The sequence below is a fragment of the Triticum urartu genome, chromosome 4A, assembly GCF_056163025.1.
Source record: "Triticum urartu cultivar PI428250 chromosome 4A, HENAU_Tu73, whole genome shotgun sequence".
Lineage (NCBI taxonomy): Eukaryota > Viridiplantae > Streptophyta > Magnoliopsida > Poales > Poaceae > Triticum > Triticum urartu.
In genome coordinates, this window is record NC_141876.1 from 72,282,986 (window position 1) to 72,295,446 (window position 12,461).

General features: G+C 42.8%; 2 protein-coding genes across 2 annotated transcripts; one reads left to right on the forward strand and one right to left on the reverse strand.

The window, feature by feature from the left end:
* The first annotated feature begins 3,802 nt into the window (after positions 1–3,802).
* Positions 3,803–9,106, forward strand: LOC125550726 (putative serine/threonine-protein kinase At1g54610). Its single transcript, XM_048713797.2, has 9 exons — positions 3,803–4,046; positions 4,793–5,377; positions 5,498–5,782; positions 5,867–6,184; positions 6,297–6,524; positions 7,218–7,318; positions 7,413–7,494; positions 7,699–7,995; positions 8,465–9,106. The coding sequence occupies exons 2-9, from the start codon at positions 4,886–4,888 to the stop codon at positions 8,600–8,602; spliced, it is 1,941 nt and encodes a 646-aa protein (XP_048569754.2). The 5' UTR covers positions 3,803–4,046; positions 4,793–4,885; the 3' UTR covers positions 8,603–9,106.
* A 478-nt stretch (positions 9,107–9,584) lies between these two features.
* On the reverse strand, positions 9,585–10,931 carry LOC125553573 (glucuronoxylan 4-O-methyltransferase 1). The gene has a single exon (XM_048717341.2). It carries the CDS (start codon positions 10,848–10,850, stop codon positions 9,876–9,878), a length of 975 nt encoding a protein of 324 aa, XP_048573298.1. The 5' UTR covers positions 10,851–10,931; the 3' UTR covers positions 9,585–9,875.
* Positions 10,932–12,461: the final 1,530 nt, after the last annotated feature.

Genomic DNA, 12,461 nt, shown 5'->3' on the forward strand with positions numbered 1-12,461 from the left:
GGTACATCCCCGGATTGGAGCTGGGAAAGCGAGTTGCCCAACGCGGTCAACTCGTTCAACGTGCATGAGGAAGGAGGAATGTGTGGCTGTAGTTCGCTTCATGAGGCTGGTTGTAATGCGGAGTATCATATATTAGTATCATGCATATGATATTAATGTATAATACTACTTTTTTAATGTATAGTATCATATATTAGTATTATATAGTATTTTATTTATTGCTATGCACGACACAAAGTAGCATAGCATTTATTATGATACGGTATCATGATATGATACTATCCTCTCTATTTCTTCATTTAATGCTATGACACCTTATCAAAATTGACTAGTTGGCATGCATGATACTAACTATGATACTATCATTATAACCAGTCTAAGATGGCAACAGTGAGAGTGACCCTTGGGTACATATGGGGACACGTGGCGATCATGTGAGGCGGTTGATTTCGGGTTAGTTTGATTTATGTCCTGGGCGTTTTGTGCCTGGCTTGAGTCCTCCCTGGATGTTGTATGGTTAGGAGCCTGGATATACCTGTATGAGCCTGGTCTGGAAGCCGTTTCTTGAGTTTAGCCTGGTTAAAAAAAATCTGCATGCACTTAGCCGGGTCCAAATATGCATGCATGCGGTTAGCCTGGCCCAGGCATCTGAATATGGACGCCTGGCCTCTACCTCACCTGCCTGGGATTGCTAATAAAGTAACTAGGACAGGTATGGGGTCCACCTAATAATCAGCCATGCTAGGCGCGAACCAAACACTACCATCGCATGTGAGCCTGGTCAGGCAGAAAACCATCACCTCTCCAGGCTCATTCCAGGCACAGGTTTTCCTCAGGCATAAAGTTGTGGATGCAATTCAAGAAATCAGTCGGGCAAAAATAAGGGTTTTCCATCATCGAATCGCCCTGAACGTCCCGACCAGGCTGTGCGGACATTTTTTGTCTTCCAATGTCATGCCTTGGTCTGGATGTCCGAAATCTCACAAACTGGTTGCAAAGTTAGAAGGTTTGTAGGTATCCAGACCTTCTCCGTGTAGGCCCGTGACACCTCAGACTTGGCCAAAACCATGGCGAAGCCCGCACGTTCTCACTTCGCCCCTCCTTCATTACTCCGTATCCGCTCCCTTCCCAAACAGACGGCGACGTTGTACCATTATCGGCCACCCACCCAGACCTTGTCGGACGTCCGTCACTCCATCGGGTATTTGGCATGCTTCAAGTCCATTTTGCAGTTGTTTGAAGACATAAAAATATAGGATTTAGAGAAATTGTCGGAGAAGATGACGATAGGGGGGTTTTCTTGGGGCTCGAGAGATTGACTGGATAGGGTCCCACAAGTTGTTAATTCACCAGTGTGATCATGCACAACATGATTGTAAGGGTGAGGCACTTCGCACTATTTTGGATTTTAAAAACATGCGTGATCCTATCAAACTTTCACCCTAGTATCCGAATGATGTTTCATGATTTTATCCAAATAGATCAACAGATTCAACATCGAACTTTAGAATCTGGTTGAGCACCTGTGAGTGCTTCAGAAGGACAACTAGAACATATGCCCAAATAAGTTGAGTTCAAATTTGAACTATTTTACTTTAAAATTTATATTGGATTGTAATATTTACATTTGGACTATTATTGCATTAGAATATTTGCATGCTATTTTATGGATGAACTGTTCTATTTATCTATAGTTATTTGGGGTACTCTTGACAGAGAAAGAAAAACACAAGGGGAACATTTTTTTAGTACAACTAGTCATATCATAACTTTATTAGAAGGCAGAATTGTAAGTAAAAGGAGACTACCACTTGCTACGAACCACGAGCGTAGCACAAACACCACACCACCAGCGACCATACAAAAGTACAAAGCAAAAGCGCCTATCCTAATAGATAACAACACCGGCAGGAGCAGATTCGGCTCGATCCATAATATGTTTTCGACCACTACTTCTGCGATGAAGAGGGTAAGGGTAAAAGCAAAGGCAATGGCAAAGGAAAAGATGAGGGCAAGGGCGGCCTAGGATGAACTTCATCTATAGTCAGATTTTAGCTAGTACAACATGTCAGTTTTGGGCAGTCCGATAGCATGTACGAGAACTCCCCTATGCTACGTGTGTTAATCTAGATGAGTTACGTATGTTTGTGTTTTAACGCTGCATGAGATTATATGAAATTGACGATTTTTGTATGAGAAAGGCCACTTTGGACGCGGACATTTGAGAATGACCGGACGCTGTCTGCGGATGTTTAGAAGGTCCTATAGACAAGTCCGGTGTGTAGATGCTCTTAGTCATCGTATGTTAGAATGTTACGTGTCCGTCGGGTAATAAAATGATAAGATCAGCCGTCTCGACAACCATCAGATGCCACCCAAAACAGCTTTCCGGTCTACTATCCCAGCCAACTGGGCGCCTTCGCAATAGCTAGCTTATTGCCCTCATGGTTGCAAAGGTCCACTGAGACAACACCACTGCCCCGTTATGGTATGAGTCCCTCGGCCATAGAGTGTCGCCGGCCGCCGGAGTCGTGGCGCCTCCTCCGAACCAGCACCCCAAGAAACTGCCTCTACTCCAGCACGACAACGCACTCGTATGGCAATTTCTACAACCGAAGTTATTTCTGAAATATGCGTCGTGTTGCAATGCATAGCCTTGTATGCTCTAACGCGGGATGCTCATTCTGCGTTTTCTGTAACTGGGGCTATGTTTCTGAAACAATACCCTTATTGCAGAAGAGAAAATATTTATCGTCGAATTTTTCTTCTTTTTGAAACAAAAGACCTTTGTTGCAGAAACTTTCTGAAACTAGACCATGTTGCCGAAAGAAAAACTTCATCACCAAATACTTTTTTTCTTTCTGAAACAAGATCTCTAGTGCAGAAAGCTTTTGAAACAAGATGCTTGCTGCAAAGAAAAAAAAACTAGCTGCACGGGACTTGTCGCCTGTGCGAGCGCTGGATCAAAATCAATCCGACGGCAACGCGGGCGGCGGATGTTGTGCGAGCATCAGCCGGTTGAAGGTTAACGTTTTCCTTACTTAATTAGTGTAGCAGACAATTTTTTTGCTTCTGTTGAAAAAAGAATTTTGAATTTGGAACGCCACAACTAAAACATGCGCTGAACAAGCGACCATCGGACAAGACACAGAGAAATGGAGAGGCAGTGGTGATGCAGCAGCAAGCTCCCAGCAGCGCCCTCCTAAAATTGGACGAAGGACACGAAGTTCGAAGAAGCAGTCCCCGACGTTATCTCTCTCTTCTCATGCCGGCCCCGGCCGGCACGTACCTCCAGTTCCACATCCACCACTGCGTGCAACAATCTTGAATTTAATCGGCAACGTTCCCCATCACCACCAATTCACCATAAGGTCGCGGTGCCTGCTCGACGAGCGTGAGGAGACTGACCATAAGGTGTTCGACGAAATGCTGGACTAGGATTGTTATGTGCTCGCACTTGTTCGGGGGTCAAGCTTGTTGCAATCTTCGAACAAGGCCAGTTCACATGATCAGCTCACCCCAAGGTGTTGTAGAAGGTGACGTCAAACTGTCAGTCGGATAGACTCTGGGTATGCAGGGATCCTGACCTGCACCGCAAAGGTTTAGTTACTTCTGCAAGCTTCTGTAATTTCTTCTTCCCTGGATTTATTTCATGGTTTATTTAGTCACCCACTTCTATCCATAATAGGGCAGGAAGAAAATAGACAGAAGAAACATGCATACATGCTAACTTTAGTTCTCTACAAATCCTCCCCACCTGTAGTTTTTAATCTACATCACTGTACCTTTTAGGTGCCATTTTCTATTGTCTTTTTTTGTTTGAATTTTCTCTACCTTACTTTTTGTTCAATTAGCGCGAAAGAGATCTTCACAAAAATATACCATTAAGGCACAATCTCGTTTTAACAAATTCATTTTGCATAGTTATTCCCACCTTCCTCTCCTCCATTTCAGGATTAGAATGGAGTGAGGGGAAGGTGGGGGAGATTGTTCCGTTTCTGGTGCCATTGCATTTTCTTGAAAGGGGCGTCAAGCGGGAAGTTAAGGTATCCATCATAATTCTTCACATATTTCCTCGAAATGTTGAAATATATGACTAGTTGACAGCTAAACTATATATGGTTCTGTCCTTTGCTGTGAAGAGCCTAAATTGATTAGTTGTGTAGGACAAGATTGTAGTTTTCATGGATTGCTGGCATCCCTTTCTCATGTTGTTGACTTCTTAACTTGTGATTTTGCTTTATAAGTTTATTATTTGATTTCCCTTCAAAAATTAATTTCGATTGTTTTAGCCTTAATGTTTTGCTCTTAAAATCAAATCAATTTTAACCAGAAGAATGACCAGTTCATGATATAGCCTCAGAAGATGGAATTTTGATCATATTATTTTATTGTTGTATTAGAACATTGCAGTTTTGATGGATTGTCTATATCCTTGCTTTTTTTTCTTGACTTCTTAACTTGTGACTTTGGTTTACGGATCTATTTGAATTTGTATTTGTTTTAAATTGTCCTTGATATAGTAAAACTGTTTTGCTCTTGATGCTAGCTTCAAAATGTGGAATTTCGATCACATTTGGCTGCTTACAGTATAATTCCTTTTTGAATTTGGAATAACTTCCTTGGATAGAGTTAGAAATTGCAATCATGACTATGGTGAAGTTTCTCTTTTTTATTCTTGACATAAGATTCTAATTGAGTTTCTACTAGTTTTGCTTTCTTAATCTAGTACAATGAACTTTGCACTCAAGTTGAAGGAAATATTTGGACATATCTTTTCTTCATATTACAGTCTGGAATTTGGACTTCTCATGCCGTCAAATTAAAATATCTTCAAGGCTGCTGTAACATTGAGAAGTTCAGGCATTGCTTGTCTTTTTGCTGAATGAAGATACATATTCAATTCCTTCGATCAAGTGGAAAGGCACTAAATGTGTTTATAGGCCGCTTTTGTTCTAAATGCACTAAACAAGAAGATAGTGCCACCTCGAAAAGCCAGACCACTGATGGCACGTGTATACATGGGTTAATCGCACCGTCCAGCAAGGATGAATTGTCGGCTGTACCTGAAGTTGCTGGTGATGGCAGAAATACAGAAGTGCCCAATGTCCAGTTAAAAGAGAAGCCAGTTCTTGGTTTTGACCCTCCTAGGAAGCCGAGGGCAAGACATAGACTCAAAATCTGGATCAGCACTCGGCACAATGGCATAATTGGACGATACGGTAATAAACTGGATTTAGGTTTCTTCAATGGGGCGAAGCGGTTATCAGCTGAACATTTGAATACTGGATGGCCAGATTGGCTTGTGACTGTGGCACCTGAGGCAGTGCAAGGCTGGGCCCCACTGCGAGCTGATTCGTTTGAGAGATTAAGTAAGGTACATTATCAGTTTGATGATACAAGTTACTTCATCAGGAAAAAAATGATATTATTTCTTGTTAGTACTTTCTTCTTCTTCTCAATTTCCCCGTTTTGCATTTATTCTTTTGAGTTGCAGATTGGACAAGGGACTTATAGTAGTGTTTACAAAGCTCGGGATCTTAGAACAGCCAAAATTGTTGCGCTCAAAAAGGTTCGGTTTGCCAATACAGATCCTGAAAGTGTGCGCTTTATGGCTAGAGAAATATGTGTTCTTCGGAAACTCAATCATCCCAATGTTATAAAGTTGGAAGGGATAATAACATCTCCTGTTTCACAAAACCTATATCTCGTCTTTGAATACATGGAACATGACCTTGTTGGCCTTGCTGCAACTCCAGAACTCAAGTTCACCAAGTCACAGGTGATTATGATACTATTCTTCTACTGATATTTTGATTGGAATGCATGACATGAACTTAAATTATTTCTCATGAGTCTCATCCAGGTCAAGTGCTTGATGCAACAGATATTTAGTGGCCTTGATCATTGCCACAGCAAAGGAATTCTTCATCGTGACATGAAGGGCTCCAATCTCTTGATTGATAGCAATGGTGTTTTGAAGATTGCTGACTTTGGCTTAGCTACATTTTATGATCCTGAGAGTCGGCAACCACTGACAAGCCGTGTTGCAACATTGTGGTACAGACCACCAGAACTTCTGCTTGGTGCCACCAGGTACAGTGCTGCTGTGGATATGTGGAGTACAGGGTGCATTTTTGGGGAATTGCTGGCTGCCAAGCCAATCATGCCAGGCAGAACTGAGGTACAAGAAACTGCTACACTTTTAGCATCAAGAAAAGGGTATATTGTGATCTGGTTGACTCACAGTTGCTCTTATGTTATTTAATATGTGTTCTACAATAATTCCATGCTAGGTGGAGCAAATTCACAAGATTTTCAAGCTCTGTGGATCACCTTCTGACGAGTACTGGCAGAAATTGGAAGTGCCCCCAACAGGGATGTTCAAGCCCCTGTGCCAGTATAACCGGTGCATTGCTGAGAATTTCAAAGATTTACCTCCATCAGCTCTAGTTCTTCTAGATAACTTGCTTGCATTAGAACCAGAAGCTCGTGGAACAGCTGCCTCAAGTCTTCAGAGTGACGTAAGTTTAGTCAACCTCTGCTGGTTCCTGGTCATCGCATTTTAGTTTGTAAACTATTGACTTATAGAAATTCTGAAAGTATTATATCATGACACTAATAAAAGGATAATACCAAGGCAGGGCAGCTACAAGGGTTCAAAGGACAGTACTATTGGGTCTGTTAACAGCAACCTGAAATACTGATCAGGACTAGTACCATGAAAACTTTTAGGTTACCACGGTATAAAAGTATCTAGTTTTGTACAATTTGTTTGTGGTAAGTAGAGGAATTTGAACATCTTTTGATGAGCCTGAATGTTTTTTTGCTGCAACAACTTTCATGCATATGTTATGTCATGAGTAACAAAATGAAACTAAGTTAATTAGTCTACTATATGTGGCTAGTTACCTCACTGAAGCATTTGGACTAGATCTGAACTTGGTCAGTTTTCCGCTTATTGCATGGAAAATTGTGCATACAGCCTGAATAAGCTATCAGATTTTGTTTGCTGGAATAAACTGTCAGATTGGTCCAGTAGTACCTTTTAAAACCTAGCATCATGCCAAAACTAATCTAACCTGGTGAAGATCATCAACTTATTATTTCTAGATCAGTTGGTATATATTTATTAGGTCAGCTGGCTAGTTTTGCAAACTGCATTTATTAAAAGATATTTGCGTACCAGCATTTAACCTATGTATCCAATTCTTCAGTTTTTTAGAACAGAGCCACTTGCTTGCAGCCCTTCGGACTTACCAAAGTGTCCACCGAGCAAAGAATATGATGCTAGACTCCGACAAGAGGAAGCAAGAAGGTATGATTTCATATCCTTTCTTTCTGTTCATAGGGAAGATGCAGTTGAGATGCTTTGTTAGTTGACCCAGAAATACTTCTTGCTCTTTGGATAGACAAAGAAGGCCAGAATCTGTTCGATCAGGAATTGAGAATCCTAGAGAAAACCGTGCTGCATATGGTTCTATTAAACCGCAGGTGCGTACAATCGCTCGGCAATCATTTGTTGAGATGCTTCCTTTCTGTGTATAGTTTTTCATTGATGATCACTGCAATCAGAAGAAACGGAATGCCTTACGTGAAATGATGCACTCCTACGTCTTTTTTCCTAAAGTGGTCACATTCTGCACTCTTTTTAATAACAGGATTGCATTATTTGACTGTTGCTTTTCCATCATACAGAGGCTTCAGCATACCAAAACAAGGTTCAATAGTGCACATCTCAATCCAAAGGATGATCAACTGACGTTGGCTACTGAGGTACAACCTCTAGGGTTTGATTCCACATGGAACAATGGAGGTAACAATTATATGGACCATCACGAAGTACCTGAACGCAAATACAGATCTGGCCGATTGGCAAATTCCAACATTTCAAGGACAAAGGGCTCAGACATGTTTAAACCTGAATCGACTGGCGTAGGGAACATTGTGCCTGCTTCTCACAACAAAGAGATGGGAGTAAAAGGCCCAATGGTGGTAAGTATGGTAATGCTAAAGATAGTGCGTTTTTTTACATATAACTGCTGTTTAATCAACCAAAGCATAAGTCTGGACAGCAGAAAATCACATAATATGTCAGCTAAGCGTTCGAGGACCTTTTTTAGTGCAAGCCCAGTGATACTGTTGGTGTATTGGCGCTGTTTATGCTGCAAAACTATTCCTTAAGTAAAAGGAACTCTTCTGCTGACACGATAAAAAATATTAAATATTTATATTAGTATTTCTAGAATAAGAAACACAAAGGTTATTTGTGAGTGCTTGATTTAAGATGAATTATTTTCTGCTGAGAGTTCAGATGCTTATATTGTCCTTTGTTGGGACATCAGTTCACCATCATTTCATACATATTGGTTTCTTTTGTATGTACCTTCCAATTTATTCTATTAAAACATTTTGAGTGTCTCTTACCTAAAATATTATATGTCTTTGTTTTTTGTCTGATCAGGACTACAAGGGTAAGAGCAAAATAGTCAATTTGTCTGGTCCACTGGCTACTCAAGATGGGAACATAGAGGATATGCTCAGAGAACATGAGCGGAATGTTCAGGAAGCAGTGCGCAAAGCGCGCTGCATCAAGAGTTGAGATCTGTGAAACAGATGAGTGGGATCGAACTGTCAAAGATTCCAGCATTTCAAAGTTCAAAGTCCTGGGATGGCAGTATGCATTTTTCTACAAAGCATCTCTAGAAGAGCAACTTCTCTCCAAATGGCCATAATTAATTGAAAAAGAGCTACTGCCATTTTTGTACAGCTGAAGATCATTACAAGAGTTGGGCAATACCGGTACCATTATTTTTAAGTGAGGCAGATGCCTTGTGAGCTTAATGAGCATATGCTGCCATCTGTATTGAATGTGTACTAAGGGGGCATGGTGAAGCTTAGGGGCTGGGGAGGTCTAAGAAATACAAGCCAAGGTTTGTAGCGGATTTTTGACGGTTTATGGCCCTCATATTTTGTCTTCGTGATGATATTTGAAGTACAAGAAGATTTACAAGGAAGGATGTACAGTACAAATACCACAGATTGCTGTAGCAAATTATCTGAACATAAAGAACATAGTTCTGAACAAACATTGAGGAGAGAAAATGGCAATTTCTCATGATAAAGCAATGTAGTCCAGTATCCCACCATGATAACCCATGGTGGATGCATTATGCAAGCATGACAACTGAACAAACTCCAAATCCTTGGGCCTGCCTCAGTCACATAATTTTCTGTAATATTAACATGAAAATGCAGAAGCTGAACCCATGATGCTGCTGGGAATCAGAACGATAGCTGCAATTGGTATTGCAGTTCGATCTTCCTGAAAAATTAGGAAAAATGCAATGACTAGATCAGACCATATCTCCTATGACATATACCCCATTGCTCCGTATCTTGAGAACAAAAGGTGGTTGTAAATCTGATCCTGCTAACAAAAGGTGGTTAGTTCATGAGTCGACTAGGCCATTCCTTTTAAGTTGTTGGAGGAGTTGTTGAGGTTGGTGCTTGCATAGGAAGGAGTTGGTGACTCCCTACCTGGCTGGGTGGCACTACATTGCTTGATCGATTGCAACGTCGCATGGAAAATTTAAAATGTACTCCAAAAGATAGATCACTGAAATTCAGGAAAGAATTCACACAAATTAATGTCACAGGGAGTGTTCATCCTGGAGTCCGTATACAACAGATCCCATCTTCCCATGTTTATAACTGAAAATGGATCAAAAGAAATCAAAACATTCTTGTTCGTCCCAGGGCAACAAAAAGAAATCAAGAATCTTGGAATTGCCATGTTGCAGATCCTTTTGGTTCTAAATCCTACAAACATAGTAGTATAGATTTTTGTAGTTGTATGTGCTTATGTTTTGCTCTCAAGGGCAAAATGGCATTCCTTCCTTTTCCCTGTGGCTCGGGATGGCGAAGCGCCTGAGCCTGCCGACCTCCTCCTCAAGGTAGCCTGCGCACAGGAACGCCCTGGAGAAGCTGTCCTCCACCGTCCTGTCCACGTCGTGGACCAACACCTCCGTCTCGCCACTCCCCGGCCGCCGTGCCCGCGCCGCCATCCCGGCCATGTATATCGCGCCGCCCACCCTCCCCGGCGCCTCTGGCACCCACCCAATCGGCGCGTCCACCATGATCACGTCCCACTCCGTCTCGTAGAACGCTGCCGGCAGCCCACGCATGGCGAGCTTGCATGGGGATCCCTCGAAGTGGTCCGGCGAGAGTGGATGATCCTTGGGCGGGGAGGCGGTGCAGTCCGGGGAGCCGCGGAGGCCGAGGAGCTCGTCGGCGTCGGCGAGCGTGGTCTGGTAGGCGACCTGGTGGGACTCGAGGCCGAGGCCCGGGTGGCGAGCGCCAACTTCGGTGATCAGGGCGGCGTCCTCCTCGAGGAAGGCGGTGCGTCCGCCGTGGTTGAGCGCCGCCCAGAGCGCGCTGTCGGGGCCAAGACCGCCGAACACCAGGAGGTTGCACGGAGCGCGCTGCGCCAGCAAGCGCGCGGTCATCGCGACCTCGGCCGCCGTCTGCGGCAGCGTCGCGTTGGCGGTCGCGTAGTGAACCAGCGCCTCGGCGACGGGCCCAGGCAGCTTCGCGCACCCGCCCTGCTGTTGCTGCTGCGTGTTGCGCCGTACGGCCTCGGGCGGGGAGGTGGTGGACGAGGCGGCGCCCGGTGATCTGGCGTGCGAGGCGGAGAGGGTGCGGACGGTGAGGAGGAGAATGAAGGCCGCGGCGGATGCGGCGGCGACGAGGACGATGCGGCGGAGGGTGACGTGCTGCCTGAGCTTGGCCTTCGCGGAGACGAGGTGGTTCTTGAGCTTGGCCTTGCGCGCGAGCGTGGGGCTCGTCATCGTGTATGCGGTATGCTGTTTGGCACTTTCGGCAATGCGATGAAATATCACGGCGGTTTGGTTTAGCGTGGTGTGGTGTGAGATAGTACTGAGATGTTGCTTCAAGGGGCAGCATTGTCTGCTTGATGGGTGACGAGGACCAGAGACCTAAAGTTTGGTGGGCGTTTGTTAGATTTCCCCCGCTTTTGTGGGTGTTTAATGGATTTGATTGGGAGCTACTCTCTCCCTTCACTATTACTAGCACAATGCCCGTGCGTTACTACGAACCCATAAAAAAAATAAAGAGTTGTCACCGGCTTAGGAGATCGTCAAAAGATGATGGTATCCTGTGATCGTTGCATGGTTCACAAGAAAAAAAAGCGGAACTATAGTGAAAGATCATGTTGTAGTAACTGAATAGTATCGAGTGATCATAATAGGTCCTTTGCAATATTTATAGCGAAATAACATACGTATTATAATGGCCATGAGTAACCTTTTTCTGAATGGTATGAGTAAGTTGAATGCACAAGATGGTAGATTAGGCAGGAGACAGTGTTGAAATTGCAATTTGTATGCCCCCATCTACTATGACATAGAACTGAAAAAATTGGCTGGGTAGAGAAACTACAATCAAGACCATGTTTTTGAGTTGAGATCACATACATGCATTTATAATTTGTGTTTCTACAGTAGTGGTGTTCTCATACTAGTATTTATTTATTTGGGATATCTCGCACCTTGTAAAAGTAACATTTGTTTACTTATGTCTAGTCTCACATTTGTTTACATGTCCTTGGAAATCCTTTTGGTGTCCATCTAATATATCTCATAATTGAAATGCGTATTAATTGCTAGTATAACACAAACTAACTTTAAGCATCGCAGCGGTGAGACAATCTCGCAGTAGTCAACTCCTTGAATTTTTTAGTAGCAACAACTTGATCTTTATGGATAAAAACCAAATTTGATTTGTATCAGTTTATAGTTCCATACGTATTCGTTAGACTCTAAGTCTTTCGGAGGAGTTTATCAAGATCTAATCTCGAATCATGTATATGGATACTATCTCTGATTATTTTGGTATTTAGCCAATTCTGAAGTCAGGGCCCACCAATGCTTGCATGTGTACTGTAGATATACCGTTGTCTAACAACAATGCCTTGTTTGCATGAGTTTTTCCTGCATGGTTCAGCTGCAAGTTCAACTGAAGTCTATACATATCATGTAGAGACTTCTGTATTAGTCATTACAATAGGAAACTCTGGAACAACTTCCATTGTTTCTTCCTTTGATGGGATGATGCATATTATGTTATCTCGTCGAGTTGCACTGTCCTCATACTCACTCTTTTGCAAAAGGCATTTTTTTTCAAAATATACCGCTCTCTATGAAAAACACTTTGCCTCGACATAGTGATGGAGGAATACCCAACATTTTGGGATAACCTGTAAAGTAGCACTTGTTTGATTTGAATAGTTTTGCAAACACTTTGCACATTTCTTAAATTCCAAATGTTAAGAAAAGACAAACATGGTTTGGCGTACCAAAAAATGGTGTCACTTCAACAGATTCAACTGCGCTACTTTTTGTGTAAATCTACAATGACTAAAGCATTACCTCAAAAAGGAT